Here is a 17893-nt window from a genome sequence, read left to right on the forward strand (position 1 = left end):
AGGTCAATCCTGCTTCCCTGGGACTGTAGTTGATGACTCTTAGATTTTTGGTGTGAGGGATTGTTGATTCTAGGGATCTTCTTCCTAATCCCAGTTTCCTGACTCCAGTCAGGAATATATTCTGCCTTTTAAATATTTCCAAAAACATTTCCTTCTCTGACTTCCCACACTAGATATTCATGTCAGCAGAGAAAGCAATAGCAAGCTACAGATCCAGTTTTATTGCAAAGCAACCAGCACCAATCAAGTATTTTCAGAGCAACAATCTACCCATGTACTAGATAACAAAGCTATAGTATATGAAAATATGGTACTCTTCAGTCACAGCGGGAGACTGTGAGTTCTAGTCCTGCCTTAAGTCAGCTGGGTGACTTTGGATCAGTCCCTTCGCTCAGCCCAACCCACCTCACAGGGTTGTTGTGGGGAATACAGGAGGAGGAAGTGGTGTTGGATAAGTTCGCCCCCTTGAGTTATTTATAAAAATGATAAAAGAGGGGTATAAATATAATAAATTCCGAAAAACAAAAATTAAAGCAACGTATATCACCTGTTCCAACTCACGTCACTGATTTAAAAAGTCTGTCCAGTCAACCAATCGTCACACAGCCAGCGCAGCCCACGTATCCACGCTGCACAAACTTCTCATAAACGAGCAAACCATACCTGCTCGGTCCGAATTCCTTGCTGACCTGCCCAAGGGGGGGGCGGGGCGGGAGGGGAGTTATCTCCCTTTCTCCGCCCACCCGCCCACCTCTCGCAGCTTCCCAGGCTTTCCGCCACAGCCCCGCCCCCCCACCCAGCGCTTCCTGCTCCCGCCCGCCCGGCGCCTGTCGTGCCGCCGGCTACCGGGGAGAGCAGCCGGGATGGCGGCGGAGGGCTGGGACTGCCCCGCCACGCGCGCCCGCCTGGAGGCCGCCTATTTCTCGCCGGGTTGTACCGGCCAGGAACGGGAGGACTTCTGGGCTTTCTTCCGGCGGCTGCGCGGCTTCTGCGAGCGGCGGGGCTCCGGCGCGGGGGGCCGACCGGCCTACGACCCTGAGCGCCGCCTGAACCTGCGGCTGCCGCGGCGAGAAGTGGCCGGCGTGTCCCCGGCGCGAGCGCGCCGCTTTGGCCTGGCGCTGCTCCGCTTCCTGGACTTCGCGCAGCGGCGGAGCTTGGCCCGGCTGGTGCGGCTGCAGCGGGAGCGCGCCGCCCTGCCCATCGCCCGCTCGCGGGAGGCGCTGCTGGCCGCCTTGGCGCGCAGCCCGGTGGTGCTGGTGGCCGGGGACACGGGCTGCGGCAAGTCCACGCAGGTGCCCCAGTTCCTGCTGGCCACCGGTTACGCCCACGTGGCCTGCACCCAGCCGCGGCGCCTGGCCTGCGTGGCCCTGGCTCAGCGCGTGGCCCGCGAGAGCCTGGGGCGCTTCGGGGACCAGGTGAGCACACGCGCGCGGGCGGCCGGGGGCAGCCGGGCCCGGGAGTGACTGGTCTCCTTTCCCTGCGCAGGTCGGCTACCAGATCCGCTTCGAGAGCGCTCGCTCGCCCGCCACGCGCATCGTCTTCCTGACCGAAGGGCTGCTCCTGCGCCAGGCCCAGCGGGAGCCCACGCTGCCCGCCTACCGGGTACTGATCGTGGATGAGGTCCATGAGCGCCACTTGCACTGTGACTTCCTGCTGGGCGTCCTGCGCCGGCTCCTGCCTGTCCGGGCTGACCTCAAGCTGGTGCTCATGTCTGCCACCATCAACATCCAGCTCTTTGCCGACTATTTTGGGGGCGCTCCTGTGATCCAAGTTCCTGGACGCCTCTTCCCCATCACGGTGAGGGTGCGGGAAGAAAAACACCCAGGAAATGGTCCAGAGGACGCCTGCCTGCTGGAACAAGGTTCCCCTGAGAAATTGAAGGCCTGGCCTGCTGGTGTTTTGGAGGGCTTTTGGCAAGGGTGGTTGAAACCCCTTCTGGGAAGTAGGTTTATTTGTTTGTTTCTCAGATTTGCTGTCTTTTGTGGTATACGGATTTCATACATCAATAAATAATAGTAATTTGCTAACTCCTTGCACTCGCCCTACTCTATGAGTTTTTAATCGGAAGCTGCCCGTGTCCTTCCAGCTGTAGTTCTTGTAACATAGAAGGCTTAAAATTGTGGTTTAAAAGAAGACCAGGTGGGCCAATGTGACCTCCTGTTCCATGCAGGTCATCTATGAACCCATCCCCCCTGAGGAAAGCAGCCGTGGGCGCAGGGAAAGGCTGGGCGCCCAGCCCTTCCTGCGGGTGCTCCAGGCTATCGACCACAAGTACCCGCCGGAGGAGAGGGGAGACCTGCTCATCTTCCTCAGTGGAGTGGCTGAGATTGGGGCGGTGGTGGAGGCTGCGCAGTCTTACGCGGCCTTCACTAAGCGCTGGGTGGTCCTTCCTCTGCACAGCACCCTTTCTGTGGCTGAGCAGGACAAGGTGAGTCGAGCAGGGCTGGAGAGGTAAACTTCTTCCTCCCACTTTCAATGGTGGGAGGGTCTTGTTATTATGGAGAGGTGACCAATTGAATCCAGGGTGCTGGTGTCACCAGATGGAGTGCAGCTAGAGTTTGGGGGCCCTTTCAGCTTGTTGCAGTCTTGTCATCCTTGTATTTTTTCATGGAAAGAGGAGAAAGCTTAGCAAATAGCACTTAGACTCACATTGCGCTCCACAGCACTCTAAACCGTTCACAAATAGAGTCAGATTTTTTGGGGGGGTGGCACCTAATGGCAGCTTTCTAGGCTTCTGTTGCAGTTTTTGTTATCTTTCTCTGATCAGAGATATGGGACTTATTTTTTAAAAACAACAACAACAAAACCAGAACTTCTTAACAGCCATTGTCATTGCTCTTCAGATCTTTGGCCTTCCTCCACCAGGAGTCCGGAAGTGCATCATTTCCACCAACATTGCCGAGACTTCCGTGACCATTGATGGGGTCCGATTTGTTGTTGATGCAGGTGAGAGTTCTTCCCCCACCCCGGGGGGGGGGTTGGCCAATGGAGGAGAGCTGCTTTTTTTCACCCAGGAAGCAAAGGAGGTGAACTTGAAGGGAATAATCAGGCGAAGCCATTCCAGAAGCAACCAGGGCAGAAGGGAAAGAAGAGGCTCAGGGCTGGCTCCTCCCTAGGCTGTAATGGGGGGAAGAAGAGGGAAGCCCCAAGGGAACTCTCATTGGAGGGAGCTCCTGGTGTCCTGAGGTGTCTTGATCTGATTTGGTGCACAGGGTTGGTTCTCATGTGTTATTTCTGCTTTCCCAGAACTCACATTTCTGCCCTTGTTGCTTTTGTAGAGCTTCTGGATGTTCCTTCCAGGCCATCTCCATAACTCTAGACCATGGGGATGGACATGGGGCCCCCAAAATGGAGTTGAGATTAATCAGCCTGGGCTGTTTTGTGCAGTTCTGACTTTCCTTGGAATGGCACAAACTGACCCAAGATAAAATATTGATGAGGATGATTTATTGCCTGCCTTTCCCAAGACGCAGTATAAATCGGGGGAAACAGTCTAATTATCACCTTGCCAGCCATGTCTGGGGGTGAAACGTCAGGAAATCTGTTGCCTAGACCAGGGTCACTAGACCCTGAAGCTCAACACTGTGCAACAGATACTGGCTGTGAGAGCCTATGCCACTAATAAAGTGGGTTCATTATGACCAGGGGACACCAGGTGCTGACCCTGGAATTAACCAAGCACAGTACCACACCCACACACCCGTATTTAAAATAACATTCTATGATACAACCAAGTTTGCAGACATTGTCACTGAAATAAAAACAATAAGAATTGTCAGGATTAAGGAATGGATGAGCAGATCCTGCATGAATCATCTAGTCTATATTCAAAAGGTCTTGAAGCCTTGGTCTTCAAGTTGTTCCACAGGTCCTTCCAGAGTTGGATGCAGCCAGTTCCTGAAATCCTGAAAGCAGGACAGATAAATACTGGGGTGCACAAGGCCAGCACCAGAATTTACCCTGAACTCTGGCCAGTTACTGATCCACTGAAGAGCCAGCCCTATGGTATTATGAGAGCCGAGAAGAGGAGAGGGTCCAGAACAGCCTGAATGACTCTTGCCAAGGAGCAGCTGCCTAACCCTGCGGGAGTCGACCCATGAGGGTGCCAGAGAAGCCACCCCCCAAATTCTATGAGTGTCCCTCAAGGGAAACTTAGCAACTCCCACTGTAAAACTAGTAAATGGATACCAAGTCAGTTGATCCCCAAAGCTGTGAGCAGAGGAAACTGCAGCCACCCCTGGGATTTGGAGAAAGGGAGGAGGGGGGGAAAGGAAGGAAGGGCAGTAATCTTTGGAAGGACCTGCAGAAGGAAACAGTGCCGAAGCATTCTGCCATGATTGATCAAGGTCAACAAAGGATGGATAAGCTTGAGTGTCCCCAGGGCAAAAATAATATCATTGACAGTCCCAATCGGTTCACTTGTAGGAACAATATAAGGACTAAAAGATAACATGGACAACCGCATACAGGAACCAGAATCTAGACCTCTGGTGGAGTCCAGCAATCAAATACATCAACTGTTGATGGGCCCCAAAGGGCCAGATCCGAGGGTAGGGCTCATCTCACTGAGCGGCCTGTCTGGTGATGACCATTAGAAGCCAAAAGAAGACTATGCTGGGATTTCCCTCCTTTGAGCTCTGGGCTTTGCTGCTGATGTCTCCAAAGTTTTGCGTATCTCTTTTCCTCATGGTCCCCCTCCCACTTCTTTTTAGGAAAGGTGAAAGAGCTGAGCTATGACTCCAAGGCCAAGCTACATCGCCTCCAGGAGTTCTGGATCAGCCGAGCCAGTGCTGAGCAACGCAAGGGTCGGGCAGGCCGGTCTGGGCCCGGAGTCTGCTACCGCCTCTATGCTGAATCAGACTATGACAATTTTGCCCCTTATCCAGTGCCAGAGATCCAGCGGGTGGCACTGGATGCCCTGATTTTACAGGTAGGCTTGCTCCATGGCGATTGCAATTCAAGGCTGTGTGCTGGGGGAGTCACGAGGAAGACTGCTGATTCCTCCAGATGCCCCAAACTGCCCAGTAATTGCTCAAAGGGAAGGGCTGCAAGCTGTGCGGATCTGTAATGCTCAGGGAGGGTTTGGCATCCCGATACAGAGTGGTGGCTGATGCCCGACTGCCCCACTGCTGCCCCATTGGTGGGGAAGCAGAGGTCTTCAGAGAAGAACCACCACCATCTCCCTCTTGTTCAGGGTGGGAACCTGCTTTCTGAGAAGCCCCCTGTTCCAATCCTAGAATGGGGATGGGGCGGGGTAGGTGTGTGGATAGACAGTAGTTGAAGAGAAAAGCTGTTTCTTGTCTGGGCTCTGGAGACCCGAGTCCAGTTGGCCTAATTCTGGGCCACACAAATGTATTCCAAGTTCCTGTCTAGTCCCTCTGGGTCTTCCTTAACAAACCTATGGATTTGCCAGTCTTCCCCTGGCCTTAAGAAGGAACTCCTTCCATCCCTGGGAAGAACAGGCAGGAGAGCAGCAGTTTGGGCCCAAGAAGAGTAGGAGAGTCTGACTTGCTTGCTGAAATGAAGCCACTCTTGTTCTGCCTCTGTTCCCAGATGAAGAGCATGGGCCTAGGCGATCCCCGAGTGTTCCCTTTCCTGGAGCCGCCCCCTCAAGCCAGCCTGGAGGCGGCCCTGGGCTACCTAAAGCATCAGGGTGCCCTGGACTCAGCAGAGGCCCTGACGCCCATTGGGACTCTCCTGGCTCAGCTGCCAGTTGATGTGGTGATTGGTGAGTGATGGGTGCAGCTGGTATCCCCGTGGATGAAGATTTCTCCTCCTTCTGGCCACTTGAGGGGTGCAGCATGCAGTTTCCTGGGCTGCTTCCAGATTCCTCGTCATCTCACAATTTGCCCAGTGTGTCTTCCTGGAACTGACAGCTCCATGCAGGGATCACCTTGAATTCTGTGGGATGGGCATTGTGCTGAACTTTGCTGGAAAGCCTGAGGGGGGGGGCTTCCTGCCCCCCCTTCCCCCCCCCCATGCAGAGGAAGGCAGCTGGAGGTTGTGGCCGGCAGGAGTGGCTGCCTGGGTGAGCCCTGCCTGCTGCCTCATGTGATCTCTTCCTCTGCAGGGAAGATGCTGGTGTTAGGGACGCTCCTGGATCTGGCTGCCCCGACGCTCACCATTGCCGCTGTCCTCAGTGTGCCCTCTCCCTTCCTGAACAGGGCCGGTGGGCGCAGCAACCTGGACTGCCTGGCAGCCCGGCGAAGCCTGAGGAGCCTACTGGGAGACCCCCTGACCCTTCTGAATATCTTCAATGCCTGGGTCCAGGTAGGCAGGGCACAAAAAATGCCACAGATGCAGCATGAAGAGTTCGGCCTGCCAATCCTTCCCTTCCTCGAGAGCCAGAGGACTGCCAGGTGGGAGGCTCTCCCTGCAGGGTCCTTTTCCAGCCCAGGGCCCTTGTGCAAGGTGTTTTCTCTGGATTCCCTGAGCCTTCCCCTTTGCTCTTTCGGCTCTCTCGGAAGGAGGGTGCTCGGCTCACTGAATACTGACTCCCCATTTGAGGTGGCATCTTTCCAGCCAAGCTCCGTTCCTGCTCCAGGCAAGGGGACAGGAAGGTCTTGTTGGCACGTATGCCCTTTACTTGGGGTACGGAGCTGGGCCTTGCTTTCCTTCTGAGACATGCGAACTGGGCTTCTCTTATGTCTGGCTGGCAGGAGAAAGCAGCCAATCGTCGAGGATCCCAGCGGTGGTGCCGGCGTCGGGGCCTGGAGGAGCATCGGCTCTACGAGGCAGCCAATCTGCGGCGCCAGTTTCAGGTTGATGTCAATTCAGAAGGGCCGGGAGTGAGGAGGGCCACTAAGCAAACAAAAGCTGGGCGCCTGGTGGTAGGAAGCTCCCGGTGTGTTGGTGGTGGTGATGTGGAAGAGTTGGGCTGTTCTTTGTCTTCACTCACAAGGACACCATTTGTGGAGAGAAGAGAAGGTGGGCTGGAAGGGGCTTCCCTAACCTTGAGCAAAGGTGGGATATCCTTTCCTTCCCGTTGCTCTGCCAGGAATTGCTGCGAGACCACCAGCTGCTGGGCCCTCCTACTCAGCCTTGCACCACCTACACCCGACAGAGGCGGCGGTGGGAACATCAAGAGCTGCGCAGACTAAAGCGGGAGCATGAGCAAAGGGGCGGGCGCCGGCGGAAGCTGTTGCGGCTGCAGGAGGAGGAGGAGGACCAGCAGGAAGGAGGCGGGTCCAGTTTATCTGGGGAAGAGGAGAAGGGCAGTTCCTGCCCAGACATCCAGGTGGGGCGAGTGAGAGTAGGGGTCAGCTGACTTGCAGTTTCTCTTTAGCACCTCTCTGTCTCTGTCTCTCTCTGCCTCTCTCTGTCTCTGTCTTTTGGGGGGGTTTCTTTTCCACTACCTCGCCGTGGCGGCACTGACAGCCCTGCCCAGCCGTCCCCCTTCTTTTGCAGCTGAAGGAGCAGCTTCATTCTGCAGCTGAGAATGGAGCTCCGGCCTGCATTTTGCAGTTGCTGGCTGCAGAGGCCTTACGGAAAGGCCTCTGACTGTGAAATGCAGGCCGGGGAATGCTGCAGGAGAAATGGGCTGGTGAGGAGAGGCAGGCTGCAACGGTAAGTGGGTGAGGGCCACATGGGGCAGCTCCACCCCACCCCCCCTATGTCCACCCTAGCATATGCCTCGCCTAAAAACTAGGGGTTATTTTGGGGGTAAGTCTTATATTAGACCCATCCCCCAAAATCAAGCTAGGGTTTATTTTCGGGGTAGGCCTTAACTTTCGTGAACGCGCACACACACACACACTTAAAGGTTTTTAGAAAGGAAAATAACTAATACAAACTAATACAAAGAAGAAGAGAAGAAAAAGAAATCAAAGAGAAAGCCAAAAATCAAGAAAGAAAGAAAAAACATACAGAGAGGTAACTTCTGATCTTCATAGCAATTATACGTACAGTTATAAACTTTACCACTCACTCTGTGGTTATAGGGGCGGCAGGATGGCTCAGTGGTTGAGACGCTGGGCTAGTCAGCTGGAGAGCTGGCAGCCCAGGTTCAAGACCCAAGGGCCACGCGAAGGGATGAGCTCCCGTCGGTCGCTCCAGCTCCTGCCCAGCCAGCAGGAGCATGAAAGAAGGCAAATGTGGGTGGATAAATAGGTGCCACTTTAGTGGGAAGGTCACAGCACTCCACCACATCATGCTGGCCACCGGATGGCGCTGGCTTTGGCACTGAAACGGGTGAGCAGCGCCCCTATAGGCAGCAGCAACTAGCGGACTCAATGGCCACAATTGGGACTAGAATTTCCATTGCTGAGCAACGCGGTTGTTAAGCGAGTCGTGCCTGATTTTATGATCTTTTTTGCCGCAGTTGTTGAATAAATCACACGGTTGTTAAGTGAATCCAGCTTCCCCATTGGCTTGGAAGGCCCCACAGCACTGCTTGGGATGCCCAATCTTTCCACTGGTACATGCAAGGACCTCGCTGCGGAGAGCCAATTTCCACTGTTAATCTCTGAGTTCCAAAAGAAGAACTCCTTCATCAGTTCCTAAACTGAATCGGGGCTTCGACTTGAATCCAGAACTTTCCCGCTTTTTCCACATCCTCCCTCGTCCTCTTTTCAGTGACCGCTTCCATGGCAGTCGCTGGCACTCTCAGGCGGGCCGTGGTGCGTCGGCCCCCGAAAGGGCTGATGCCATGGCCCCGGTCACTTTGGGAAGCACAGGGAGGCTTCCTGCCTCATCCACAGGCGGATGTTTGCAACATGGGGAGGCTGGAATGGGGGCTTTGGGCCTAGGCCTTCTGGAGGGCCCCCCTGAAGCACTTTGGGGGTGAGGTCTTTCCTACAGACACCAGGGCTCCGGGCTGGAAGGGAGAGGGGGTGCATGCCTGGGTCAGTCTGTCTGGGTCTGCAGGTGGCTGGTTGTGTTGCTGTCGCCTCGCAGGATGTGAATTTCCAGCTGCGGCACGATATGGAAGAGCTGCAGGCAGCTGCCAGTGAAGCCCATGGGCTCTCAGCTAGCCAGCTGTCTCTGCTGCAGCTGGCGCTGGCCCAGGGCCTTTATCCTCAACTGGCTATCCCTGACCCCTTCAACGAGAGCCGCAAGGATTCAGAACAGGCAAGTGTCCCTGCTGGCCACTCTATCGGACTGAGGGTCAAAGGAGGCTAGAATCAGGCCTGGCATGGCAGGGGGAAGGTCTTTCCAGGCTTTCAAGAGGTTGATGGTATTTATTGCTTCAGTCTGCATAGCCACCTATCTCACCTGCACATGATCTGGGTGGCTTCCAGCTGTTAAGCACAAAACAATATATAAACCGTTAAAAGACCCTATGAAGTCATTCTTGTGTGCTCTCCAGATCTTCCACACGAGAGAGAAAGCCGGCCTTGTCCTGCACCCAACCAGTGTTTTTGCTGATGCCCCAGAGCTGCTGCATTCAGACTCCAAGGCTGGCAGGGACCCAGGTAAGGAGGAAGTCCTTCAGCCCCAGGAGAATCTCCACTCCTGGTGGCCTCAAGAGAGATCTTGGCCACCTGAGAGAGTCGGGAGCTTTTTTCTGGCTTTCTAGTTTTTCTAGTATTATTTTGAGGTTTTCTGTGCTGGAAATCATGTTTCCAGCCTGGCTGTGAAATGAAGTTATGACAGTGTGGGAAGAGGAAGGAAAACCCCGGTTTCCATTTCAGCATTATTTGGCAGGAGGAGTGAATAGAATAGAATAAGAATTAGAATAGAAATAGAGCAGAGCTGGAAGGGACCTTGGAGGTCTTCTAGTCCAGCCCCCTGCTCAAGCAGGAGAACCTATACCATCATAGACAAGTGACTGTCTAGCCTTTTTAAAAAAATCTCCAGTGATGGAGTGCCCACGATTTCTGAAGGCAAGCGGTTCCACTGGTTAATTGTCCTCACTGTCAGGAAGTTTCTCCTTAATTCCAAGTTGCTTCTCTCTTTGGTCAGTTTCCAACCACTGTTTCTTGTCCTGCCCTCTGGGTGCTTTGGTGAATAACGTGACCCCCTCTTCTTTATGGCAGCCCCTCAAATACTGGAATACTGCTATCATGTCTCCCGCATTTCTTCTTTTCTTTAGCCAAACCTAAGTCCCGCAGCCGTTCTTCGTATGTTTTAGTCTCCAGGCCTTTGATCATCTTAGTTGCTCTTCTCTGAATTTTTTCCAAACTCTTAACATCTTTTTTGTGATATGGTGACCAAAATTGGCTGCAGTATTCCAGGTGTTGTGGGAAACAAGAAATGTTGCCCCTTCTCATTTCATAGGATAGGAATGAATAAACATAGAATAGGTTCCATATTAATGATTTAATGCTTTAACTTGAACTTTGTTATTTCACAATAAGAATGTGCTATTTGTAATCTGCTGAGCTCTGTGCAATATAAAATGCAATGTATGTAATTCTATATATATTTGGAATATACGTATTTTATCCGTGGGAAAAGGGTAAGTGCAAGTAGCAGATGCGTAGAAGTTTCAGATGGGAATTGTCATTGCAAGGAAGAATTATGAGTGGGTGGTCAGTAAAAGGAAAGTATAAAAACGTTGGTTTAAGTCTGATTCCAGGCCATTGGTTTATAGCTGTTCTATTTGAATCTGCTATTGCCATTTGGTCCTCATTGCAATGGGTTATTGATGTAAGTAATGAATGCTATGTTATGTTCCAAATTATTAGCAAATTAAACCTCTGAATCCTAAAGTAAGAGTTATTGTCCTTGTGTTGCTGTCTCTTGTCTTGTCATGGGTTTTTCCATGACAAGACAAGACAAAGCGGTACTAATACCTCGCGTGATTTCACTGGAAAAAAAATATGGGAGGAAAATGAGCCTTATCCATCTGAAGCATCTGTTGCTGCTTATTTATAAATCTTATAATCAGATTTAATGGTCCGTTCCTCTGCAACAGTTTGAATGACAAAGTGACTTCTTGAAATGGGTTGGCTGAGTGGACTGGGGAAAGAAAAAACAAGTCAACCAGATTTGAAATGTAGGAAAACCTTAGATAACATTTTTTAGAACTAACAATTCCTCCTGTCAATGCAATTCACAATTGACAATTCCTGTTCATATTGTGGGAGATTTATTATGTCATCCCAATTAAAAATAAGGCAAAGGAGACCTTTGGGTCTGGCTTTCTTCTGCACCTGTGTTGACCTTGCGTCTTGCCCCTTGGGTCAGCCTCCCTGCGGGGCAGTTGGCCGTCCTGGGTCAGGTACAGGTTGCACTGAAGTAGCCAAGAAGAGAAGCGTTGCAAGAAGTGGCAAACAGGCTTTCCTCTCCCTTCGTGGCTGGTTCAGCTGGAGGGCAATAAAGGGCGAGCTAGTCTGGCCCAAAGCCGGGAATAAGACTATTCTGGACCTTAGGAAGGATGGACTTTTGGAGGAACCTGAGGGAATGGTCTTCCTGCCCACAGATGCCAAAGAGAGGATGACCAGCCCCCCCCAAATCCTGTCCTTCGTCTCACTGCTGGAGACCCACAAGCCATACCTGGTGAATTGCCTCCGCCTGCCGGCACTGCAGGTGAGTGAGCTCTGGTAGACTGTGTGTCTTGCTTTGCCCTTTGGGTTTTCTCCCTCCTGAAACGGCTGCTTTCCTCCCCAGGTGTTGCTGCTTTTGGCTCGCTCTCTTGACACCAACGCCCACTGCACACGCATTGTGGCTGACTCCTGGCTTGAGCTCCAAGTCCCCGTGGCAGAGACGGCTGTGCAGATGCTCGGCACTGCCCTGCACCTCCGGGCCTCTTGGGACAAAGTGCTGGACAGGTGTCTGGAACGATTGGCAGACCCGGCTGGGGAGGAGGAAGAGGCAGAGGCACCACCCAGCGTCCCGGAGGTGCGCCAACTCACACATGAACTGTCGAGCTTCCTGAAGACAGAGGTGCGTGGCTATGCCATGGGGAGAAAGGCGGAGGCTGGCCAAGCCTGGTAGGCTGTTGTCTGGGGAGGGGTTGTGGCTGCTGGGTTAAGGGGTGGAGGAGGAACCTCCCTGCCAGTTAGGAACAGAGGTTGGCCTCTCTGATGCTGCTCTGAGCATCTCTGGTTGTGCCTTTAGGTCCAGTACAGCCTCCGACGAATGACACCTCTGGAGCAGCAGCACCTGTATGGAGGCCCTCAGATGGCACCTGAGGAGGCTGAAGGGCTGCCCAGCTTCTTCCAGGGGGTGCAGCTGGTGCCCCACGAGATGAAAGGTGGCTACAGGATTGGCGACTTCCTGACATTTAATTGTCTGGCAGTGAGTCCAGGAAGGGATGGGGTGAAGGAAGAATTCCTGGGTTTGGGGATGTTTCTCATTCCTGGCTGTGGGAGGGGGCAGCAGCCCACCGGCTCTGTGTACTTTCTCCTTATGCCCCCACAGGATGAGGGAGATCTGTACAGTGACTGTCTGCGCAGCTTTTGGGCTTGCCCACGATGCGGCCTCTACATGCCCTTCACTCCTCTGGAGCGTATGGCCCATGAAGAGGCCTGCCAGTCTCCTGACCCTCAGGACAGAGAGCCCGGCCTTGAAGGCAAGTCCTTTCGGAGCTGCATTTTCAGCGGGCTGTCCTGGGTTTTGGGAAGGAGAGGGGCAAGGGCTCAACTTCAGAACTGGAGCACTGGGGTCCCTCTCATTGTGCCTTCTCTACTCCCCCAGGGCCCAGAGGGGGTGCAGCAGTGACTGCCTCTGGCCCCTCTGCCCTGCAGCAACTCTACCACTGTGCCATCTGCCGGGAGAGCCTGTACCTCACACCCACAGAAATCCTGAAACATCGGAATCAGCATCAGGGGTGCCTGTGAAAGGGGCCTGGGGGACCCTTGGCTGCTTCTGACAGTTGGATCGCTCCCTGGAACTGGCTGTGGTTCAGAGGATGAGCCAAGGGGAAGGGGAGGCTGGCTGCTCCCCAACCAACTGTTTGACACAATCGGGGCAGTATGAGTCACTATGGGGCATGTCTGGCATTGCTGCAAAAACCTTGAATTGATGTGGGCATATTGTAATTGTGAGGCATTACTTATTTTGTTGCGGTCATTAACCAGGACATTTTTAACCATTCTGCTAAAATAAAGTATGCTAATTTTAAGGTGGGGTTATTAGGATGTTTTAATAATAATAATAATAATGATGATAATAATGATGATAATAATAATAAAAAGTTGGGAGGGACCTTGGAGGTCATCTAGTCCAACTCCCTGCTCAGGCAGGAAACCCTATACCATTTCAGACAAATGGCTGTCCAGTCTCTTCTTAAAAACTTCCAGTGTTGGAGCATTCACCCCTTCTGGAGGCAAGGTTGTTCCACTGGTTAATTGTTCTAACTGTCAAGAAGTTTCTCCTTAGTTCTAGGTTGCTTCTCTCCTTGATTAGTTTCAATCCGTTGCTTCTTGTCGTGCCTTCAGGCGCTTTGGAGAATAGCTTGACTCCCTCTTCTTTGGGGCAGCCCCTGAGATATTGGAACACTGCTATCATGTCCCCCCTCGTCCTTCTCTTCATTAAACTAGACATACCCAATTTCAGCAACCGTTCCTTATATGTTTTAGCCTCCAATCCCCTAATCATCTTTGTTGCTCTTCTTTGTACTCTTTCTAGAGTCTCAACATCTTTTTTACATCGTGGTGACCAAAACTGGATAGAGTATGCCAAGTGTGGCCTTACCAAGGCATTGTAAAGTGGTATTAATACTTCATGTGATCTTGGTTCTATCCCTCTATTAATGCAGCCTAGCACTGTGTTGGCTTTTTTGGCAGCTGCAGCACACTTCTGGCTCATATTTAAGGGATTGTCCACTAGGATTCCGAGCTCCTTCTCACAGTACCCCCTATACTATACCTGTACATTTGTTTTTTCTTGCCTAAATGTAGAACCTTACTTTTTCCACCACTGAATTTCATTTTGTTAGATAGTGCCCAGTGTTCAAGTCTGTCCAGATCCTCCTATATCTTTAGCCTATCTTTTGGAGTATTGGCTATTCCTGCCAGCTTGGTGTCATCTGCAAATTTGATGAGTTCCCCATCTCTCCCCTTGTCCAAATCGTTGATGAAGATGTTGAAGAGCACTGGGCCCAGAACAGTGCCCTGGGGCACCCCACTACACACTTTCCTCCATGTAGATGCACTTCCATTGAGGACCACATGCTAAGTACGGCCGGTCAGCCAGCTACGAATCCATCTGGTGGTGATGCTCTTATCAAGTAGTAGGTTGTGATCTACTTTATCAAATGCCTTACTGAAGTCCAAGTAAATTATATCCACAGCATTCCTCTGGTCCACTAATTTTGTCACTTGGTCAAGGAATGCAATAAGATTTGTCTGGCATGATCTGTTTTTGACAAATCCATGTTGGCTTTTAGTAATGACTTTGTTTGCCTCTCGGTGTTCGCTGATTCATTGTTTATCTTTTCCAGAATCTTCCCAGGTATTGAGATCAGACTGATAGGTCTGTAGTTTCCTGGATCTATTTTTTTTTTTTTCCCCCTTTTTGAAGATGGGAACTACATCAGCTCTTTTCCAGTCCTCTAGTAGTTCCCCAGTGTTCCAGGATCTTTGAAAAATATAGTTCAGTGGTTCTAAAATCCCCCGTCCCACCTGCCCGCAGGGCCACTCACCGCCTCCAGGGCCCGCCGCAGATTGCCCAGGCAGCCCAGCAGTGCTATGGCGGTCACGCCCTCTGCCCGCACCCTGCAGCATCAACTCTGCACGATGGGGTGTGAGGGCAGAGCCTTGTCTATGCTGTCTGGCTGCCATGTCCTTGGCTGCGCTGCTCTGCGTAGGCCACGCTCAGGGGCGACTCTCCTTTAGGAGGGCTGCTGGAGAGGAGGGGGTCACAGGAGGAGGCGAGACTGGGGCAACAGCACGTGTGCCCACAGAGAGGGCTCCGAGTGCCGCCTCTGGCACCTGTGCCATAGGTTCACCACCACTGGCCTATAGTATACACCTATGGCAGTGTCATTTTTCCCCCTTTTATGTTATATTGACCCAAATGCATTCAAGACAGTTTTCATCATTGTTATGCTGTATTTCTGTAGAGATGTAGTCATTTCTTATATAGAGAGCAACTCCACCTCCTCTTTTATTTGGTTTGTTTCTTTTAAATAATTTAAATCCCTCTAGCTGTGTGTTCCATTTGTGGTTTTCATCCCACCATGTTTCCGTAATGGCAACAATATCATTATCTGCCCTCGTTTACCTGAATTTCTAGTTCAATAAAGTTAATAAAATCAACTATACCAAAGCCCAAGTGGCAATAGAAATTGTGAAAACAGAAAACCAAACAAAAAGGAAATAATCCAGTTTTGGAAAGTTTCTATAAGAAACTCAGACTGTACTAAAATGATGGATGGATAAAAGAATTTGAAGATGAATTTATGAAAAATCAAATGGAAGAACAAGAGCAGAAATTGCTAAAATTGGGTGAAAGGGATTAAAAACAACATCTGAAAATCATCAATTGCATGACTCAATTTTAGCTGAAATATCTAAACAGAGATATGAAAAAGGGGACATCAATAACTGGTTAATAACTGGCAAAATGTGTATGATTCAAGTGGACTGAGCAAAAGTGACAACACCCTAACCCTACAATGTTTAAATTACTTATAGGCATAAAAGTGGAGAACACCCAAGCTTATTTTTAAAGAAAATAAGATCCTTCCTGTGAAACAGAAAGGAAATAAAAGGAAAAGCAGAGGTACAAAAGATTAAGTTCGGATTGATAAAGCGATGTTGGAGAATTGCAAAATATGAAAATCCATTTTACATATCATCTGGATTGATTATAAAATGCATTTGATTCATTATCACGTAGTTGGATCATCAAATGTTTGGAAACAACTGGTGTCAGTAAAAACACTAGGATGTTTATTTTAAAAATATGAAGCAGTACAGGACAAAATTGGTTGGAAATGAAAAAATATGGGCTTTTTCAGAGTCACTCATTATCACCTTTATTATTTGTGATTGCTGTGATCCCCCTTTAAGTAACTTTGAAGGAAGCAAACCTTGGTTACCAAGCAAGAAAAGCTGCTAATAAAATCTCACCTTTGCTTTATATGGATAATCTGCAGCTTTATGGAAAATTAGAAATTGAAATCCAGTCATTGACAAATATAAGGATAAAGCAGTGGAATTTGGCTAGAGAAATGTGCTAGAATAGTAATAAAGTTGGGATGATAAGATCACAAACAGTAATGGAATTGAAATGCTAAACAGCCATGCCCTTGGGAGCCAACAGGGTGAAGTCTACAAGTATCTGGGTATTTTACTGTTGGATTTCATCAAGCGAGGATAAGGTAAACATGTGATTAGGACAGAGTGTATCTAAAAAGTGAGAAAAGTGTTAAAGCCAAAATTTAATAATGGAAACAATCAAAGCATCAATACCTGGGCTATACCTGTGATACAATAAAAACCTCCTTTTTATGACCCAGTAATCCCTTAATTTGGGACAGAGTCTGGGCGACTGGATGGAGCTGAGGGTTTACTGGCCGGATGCCCTTCCTGATGCCTATGCCAAGTTCGCAGCAGATATTTTCTCTTTGTGCCTTAGAAACATCTGCTGCTGCCTAGGATTGAACTCTCAACCTTCTTAGTGGGAGGTGAGCGTCTTCACCACTAGGTCACCACGCCAGAACACCTGGGATACAATATACTGCTGGAATTATTAACTGGAAACAAGCTCAAATGGGTAGTTTGGACCAAAAAACAAGAAAGGTAGTTACTATTCACTATGCATTACATCTCCGTCATGATAGTTATTGATTATATGCCCCACAAAAACAGGCAGAGGTTTACTTCGAGTCAAACTGCTGAAGAAGAAAAGCATGCACGGCTGATTACATAAAAGATTGCCAAGAATAAATATAATTGGAACTTACTGAATGTGCAGGAAAGAAAACATGAATATTGAAATAATATAATGAAAACAAGAACTGATGGCTGGCATTACATGATCAATTTCTACAAAGGATCAAGGGGAAAGTGGATAAAGATAAAACCTGGCAGTGGTTTTCAACTTAAAGAATGTTATTCTGTTTTCTAAAATTATTGTCCTCTTCAAATCTCAATCTTGTTAAGCTTTTTTCTTTTTAAGTCAAAATCCTTTAATATAGTATTTTCCCCTCTTGATTCCAAAAACAAAAGCAATTCACTAAGTCTTTAGTCTTTCCTACTTTGTAAGATCTCTCTTAAATTGAAATTAATTGTATCCAAAAGTATTTAAGAAAATGAGGCTTTTGCATATCTGGCGTTCATAAAGGCTGCACAGTGGTTTTGAGTGTGATGGTAATCCCTCAGCTCCTAAACTGCCAACTCACAGACTCCAGGAGAAACTGGATTCCCAGAGTCTCATGAGGAGCAGCTGTCCAGAACACAATGGGCAATCTCTCAATCTCTACATCCCCAGAGAGAATTCCATGGGTCAAAAGTTGTTGCCTGGCTGTTGATCTTTGCCTCACAAGCACATTTAACCCATCATAGGTCCTCACCTGGAAACTGAAATCACGGGTGTTGGCAAGCATGGTTTTGTGATCAACAGAAGGGAACCACCAAAGGTCTTGGGAATGACTACTATGGTTAGGTGGGTGACTTGCTTCAATAGTAGTAACTGCGAGAGGGACCTCGGAGTCCTAGTGGACAATCACTTAAATAGGAGCCAGCCATGTGCTGCAGCTGCCAAAAAGGCCAACACAGTGCTGGGCTGCATTAACAGGGATAGAATCAAGATCACGTGAAGTCTTAATACCACTTTACAATGCCTTGGTAAGGCCACACTTGGAATACTGCATCCAGTTTTGATCACCACGATGTAAAAAAGATGTTGAGACTTAAGAAAGAGTACAGAGAAGAGCAACAAAGATGGTTAGGGGACTGGAGGCTAAAACATATAAGGAACGGTTGCTGAAATTGGGTATGTCTAGTTTAATGAAGAGAAGGACGAGGGGGGACATGATAGCAGTGTTCCAATATCTCAG

At 49.9% G+C, this 17893-nt stretch overlaps 1 protein-coding gene across 3 annotated transcripts; it reads left to right on the forward strand.

Annotated features, from left to right (window-relative positions):
* Positions 1 to 796: 796 nt before the first annotated feature.
* Positions 797 to 13009, forward strand: DHX34 (DExH-box helicase 34). Of its 3 annotated transcripts, none has more exons than XM_039362000.1 (16): positions 797 to 1415; positions 1486 to 1797; positions 2171 to 2428; positions 2844 to 2946; positions 4713 to 4930; positions 5554 to 5728; positions 6071 to 6270; positions 6660 to 6761; positions 6998 to 7237; positions 8896 to 9069; positions 9308 to 9413; positions 11366 to 11472; positions 11554 to 11829; positions 12004 to 12183; positions 12307 to 12457; positions 12583 to 13009. In XM_039362000.1, exons 1-16 carry the CDS (start codon positions 864 to 866, stop codon positions 12723 to 12725), a joined length of 3297 nt encoding a protein of 1098 aa, XP_039217934.1. In that variant the 5' UTR covers positions 797 to 863; the 3' UTR covers positions 12726 to 13009. The 3 variants fall into 3 exon arrangements, with proteins under 3 accessions (XP_039217934.1, XP_039217935.1, XP_039217936.1); XM_039362001.1 differs by having other exon boundaries at positions 11554 to 11784; XM_039362002.1 differs by lacking the exon at positions 12583 to 13009 and having other exon boundaries at positions 12004 to 12139; positions 12307 to 12449.
* The last annotated feature ends 4884 nt before the right edge of the window (positions 13010 to 17893 follow it).

This window comes from Crotalus tigris, unplaced genomic scaffold (genome assembly GCF_016545835.1).
Source record: "Crotalus tigris isolate CLP2741 ecotype Arizona unplaced genomic scaffold, ASM1654583v1 scf7180000019364.2947544272:3078424, whole genome shotgun sequence".
Lineage (NCBI taxonomy): Eukaryota > Metazoa > Chordata > Lepidosauria > Squamata > Viperidae > Crotalus > Crotalus tigris.